This window comes from Anarrhichthys ocellatus, unplaced genomic scaffold, assembly GCF_004355925.1.
Source record: "Anarrhichthys ocellatus isolate YVR2014 unplaced genomic scaffold, GSC_Weel_1.0 scaffold10, whole genome shotgun sequence".
Lineage (NCBI taxonomy): Eukaryota > Metazoa > Chordata > Actinopteri > Perciformes > Anarhichadidae > Anarrhichthys > Anarrhichthys ocellatus.
In genome coordinates this window covers 2019036-2023543 of record NW_022280040.1, presented here as the reverse complement: position 1 = coordinate 2023543, position 4508 = coordinate 2019036, and the positions used below count along the sequence as shown (strand labels likewise).

General features: G+C 36.2%; 1 protein-coding gene across 1 annotated transcript in view; it reads left to right on the top strand.

The window, feature by feature from the left end:
* The window catches only part of spag6 (sperm associated antigen 6), a 9608-nt gene extending 6429 nt beyond the window's left edge, over positions 1-3179 (top strand). Inside the window, exons 9-11 of the mRNA XM_031850043.1 lie at positions 1464-1580; positions 1683-1828; positions 2375-3179. Of these exons, the coding sequence (XP_031705903.1) occupies positions 1464-1580; positions 1683-1828; positions 2375-2438 (327 nt within the window). The 3' untranslated portion in view covers positions 2439-3179. The remainder of the gene's footprint in view (positions 1-1463; positions 1581-1682; positions 1829-2374) is intronic.
* The last annotated feature ends 1329 nt before the right edge of the window (positions 3180-4508 follow it).

The window sequence follows — 4508 nt, the reverse complement described above, 5'->3', positions numbered from 1 at the left end:
ATGCTATACTATGACTTTTTTCGACATGCTATACTATGACTTTTTATAACTTTTTTCGACATGCTATAGTGTGATTTCTTTATGACGTTTTTCAGACATACTAAACTATGAATGTTTACCATATACTATACTATAACTTTTTAAGTCGAAACTGGGCGGCATGGGTGAAAACCAGGAATAGTATGATTTTTTTATGACTTTCTTCAACATCCTACACTAGGACTTTTTTAGACACACTTAGCTATGACACTTTTATTACTTCTTTTGACTATGAATGTTTGCGATGTATTTTAAATTCTTGATTTGTTTTCTATATTATCTTCTTAAAATTTGATTCCTATACCGAGAGTCAAACCCAGGTCACCTGGGAGAATACTAGGAATCCTTACCGCTAGACCATACGGGACATCTTTTGTTTATGTCCCATATGTCAAAGGCTTTATCTGACATATGATGTTTTTCAACACACTATACTATGACTTTTTTATGATCTTTTTCGTCATGCTATACTATGACCATTTTTTATGACTTTTTTCAACATGCTATACTATGACCTTTTTTTAAAACTTTTTTCAACATGCTATACTATGACTTTTTATTTAATTTTTTTGATATGTTATGACTTTTTTATGAGGTAGAAAGAGTGAAATACACTAGAAACCCAGACAAAAGCATTATGACCTTTTTATGACTTACTATACCATGACTTTTTTCTAACATACTATACCATGACTTTTTTAAGGATATACATTTTTTTTTTGTGTGCAAAATTTTGATAGAGTAAGACTGGAAGAGTTTACCGATGGGTCGTCTATCAGGAAATGGCTACATAAGTAAGATTTGAACCTGAGGCCACCATGAACGTGATTCAGGTTCAAGTCAAAGGGCATATGCTCTACCAATTGAGCTATATTTTCATACACCTGTGTTCATTTTACGACATGCTATACTATGGATTATTTATGACTTTTTTCGTCATGCTATACTTTTTATCAATTTTTCAACATACTATACTATGATGTTTTTCAACAAGCTATAGTGTGACTTTTTAATAACGTTTTTAATAACATACTATATAATGACATTTCTTTTCACTTTTTCAGACATACTAAACTATGAATGTTTACCACATAGAACTTAGAACTCAAAATGGCGATGAGGTCTTAAAATTTACGGAAAGGCTCTTAAAAAAAGATATTTAAAGCTGCTAAATTGAATTTATGGATTTCTGAATGTACCTTGTAATATTTCATCAGTTGATACTTATATTGAGGCACAAGTAACTGGTTTCTGTAATGGAAATGAGTCTTAAGAGCAGTTTTACCAAGCACTAAAAGAGGACGAGATAAACTCTTATTTTACATTGAGTCACAGGTCAGCTGGTGTCAAAGGTCACTTGGTAAAAAAAAAGAGAGAATGGGTAATGGTTTATATGACTTTATCATCCCTCTTGTTCTTCTCAGAGTAAGAAGGCTCTAAAGAGCATTCTGCAGAAGTGCACCTACCTGCCAGGTCTGGAGCCCCTGCTCTACGATGTTCCAAGCAACATCCTCAAACATGTTGTCTGCCAGTTCAGCAAGGTGAGTGTATCTACAACTAGTATCACAACATGAATCAGCAATCTGCATTTTGAAAATGTAAAAAAAATATATATATACACTCTGTCTTCCCTTCCATCAAAGGTGCTGCCTAATGACAGTAAGGCTCGCCGTCTGTTTGTGACCAGCGGGGGGCTGAAGAAATTGCAGGAGATCGACGCAGAGCCTGGCTCCCCTCTACAGGAGCACATCAACGCTATCAACAGCTGTTTTCCTGAAGAGATAGTCAGGTGTGTTTCTCTCGCCAATACAAACACACACACACACACACACACACACACACACACACACACACACATGCATGCTAAAACACATATTTTGTTGACATCAAAACCTTGTACACCTCTGAGAGCTGTAAACACCAATCTAGGAGTGACTTATCACATGACTGGTATACACTGTAATGATTTCAGAGCTGTGTGCTGACTAAGCAGCACATTTATATACTATATTCTTCCTCCACCCCATCCTATAACAATCACAACAACATAATCATAACTTTGTTGCATTTATTCAGAGAAACAAAATACTTCAACAAATAATTAGCCTAAATGAAGAAGAAAAAAAGGAGAGAAATACTCAGTATAATTAGAATCAAGTAAGAGTAAACACATTAAATGAAATAGGTTCAATTGGGTTTGTAGAAAGCAAATATAGAAATCAGAATTTTGCTGTATAACGGTAAAAGGTATATCAGTGTATATCGTACAAAATATCCTTCAGTACAAAACACAGTGTAGGATATTTACAGGTTGTGTGTTTTTTTTGTTTTTCAGGTACTACTCCCCCGGCTACTCAGAGGTCTTGCTTGAGCGGTTAGAGAAATACCAGCCAGCTTAACATCAGTTCAAACAACACATCTTTATGAAATGTTAACATGAAGATGTACCATACAGTAAATCAATGCTAATTAACATGGGAGTTTTCCATTTTTTGTACGGTGTCTGAGTTAAGTTTGTTTTTTACACCTTTAAATGCATGTTGGCAGTAACTGCAGCTCGTATTAGGACAGCTATAGATCGTATATGCTAACATTGTCACGATACGTTATGTAAGAGACCCTAAAAATGGAAATAAATAAATAAAGGACATTTAATGGAGCTTCATGGAAACGATTCTCTTATGCCCCAATAAAGAGGTCAAAGGTCAGGTTCAGCAGAGCAGCCACAATGAAGATGGTAGGGGATTATTGTGTTGCACAGACACTTCAGCAGGCTGGATGCTTGCTGACTCATGGATAAGAACCCTTGTTTAAGAGAAGCTTCCCGAAAGCACAGCTCATATGCATCTTCACTTTTCATTGCACGCAACTAACATGATTCTCTATCTGTCTCTGCTGTTGCATGGGTCAGACTGCCCCCTGGCGGCCACGACTCCTCACTGCAGCTCAACTGTGCGTTTATGCACGCTTGTGTGTGTGTGTGTGTGTGTGTGCGCGTGTGGGTGCATATGCAGCAGCTGCAGCGCACATGGCAAGCCTCTTTGTTTATTGTCTGCTGGGTTGTCTCTGCTTGTTCTTCACATTGTACTGACGGTGCAAATGAGCCTCCGCCTCTTACCGCAGCGGAGATCAGAACATTCTCCAGCTGCAGCTGCCACCCCCCCCCCCCCCATCTCTTTACAAATCTGATTTTATATCCATACAGCTACAGGGCTTTTATCGCTTCTTATATTTTTTTTAGGTCTGCAATGTAAATTTTTTCTTTCTAGTGAATTGAAGACAGCATCCATTTTCAACATAAATTAATAAATACAGACCGTAGGTTAATATAAACGATTACACGCATAGCCTACAATCGTCGCGTTTAACAGGCAGTAAAAAATCAAAACCAAAACAAGATCGAAAACACGACCTCAGCACCCTGTAGGATAGCTGGGCATTTAACCAACTGTGCAATATAGTCCGATGCAAAATAATAGACCGCCTATCGCTCCTAGTGCGAGGTGTGTTTACTTACTTACCTACTTTTTAATATAATTGATTGATACTGAATGGAAATGTATGAACCTGTCTTTGAAATACAATTATTTTAGATTTGATGGCATTCATTATATGCGGTTACACAAATAATGAAAATGTGAACCCCACGGAGTGTGTTGGTGCGTCTACGTGACAAGAAAGAAACGTGACTAATGTAAAGTCACAAGCAGGGTTTTTTTTAGAGAGAAAGAAATCTTTAAAAACTGTTCCACTCCTCATGTAGCCTAGTTCAACTACATTTGAAATTGGACCATTAAAGAATAATGAAAGCTTCCAGGCACGTCTTCTGCTCGCAACTTTTGCGATGATCCTTCTGTAAATAAGAAAAAAGCAAATAAAATACTCTAAATAATTGTTTTATGTACAAATGCTGTGTTTATGAATTCAAAATGTCTCATTGATATTTTCTATTTGTGACATTTAATATGCAAAATGCAAGTAAATGATGCAACGATTTTAGCGATCATAACGTTTTGATCCTTCACGTGCAACTAGGAACTTTGTTGAATCGATTGAAAAACGCAAACTGTCTTTTCAAGGCGTTTTTTTTTTTTTTTTTTTTACAAACAAAACCACATTAAAAAATGAGTTTTTGTACATGCTCTCCAACTTCAATTACATTGTTAATTCAAATGTTGGTTGATATGTATTTGATTATATCAGAGGAAAGGACAGACTAACTCAGGATGAGACTGATGCATGAGGTTGAGCTAATCCCCAAAATAATGCTTCGTTTTCTTTGCAAAAAAAAATCATTTAGGAGTCATGGGAAAGCCATTTTTTTGTTCATCTCCTCCATAGCAGAGACTGTGTGTAAACTAGAAACCATCTCATTTCAGATGTAAAGTATCAGTGTAAAACAAACGTATTTAGAAATGAAGGAATAAAGTGTTGGAAATGGTAAACAACAAAGAACAAAATACCAGAGG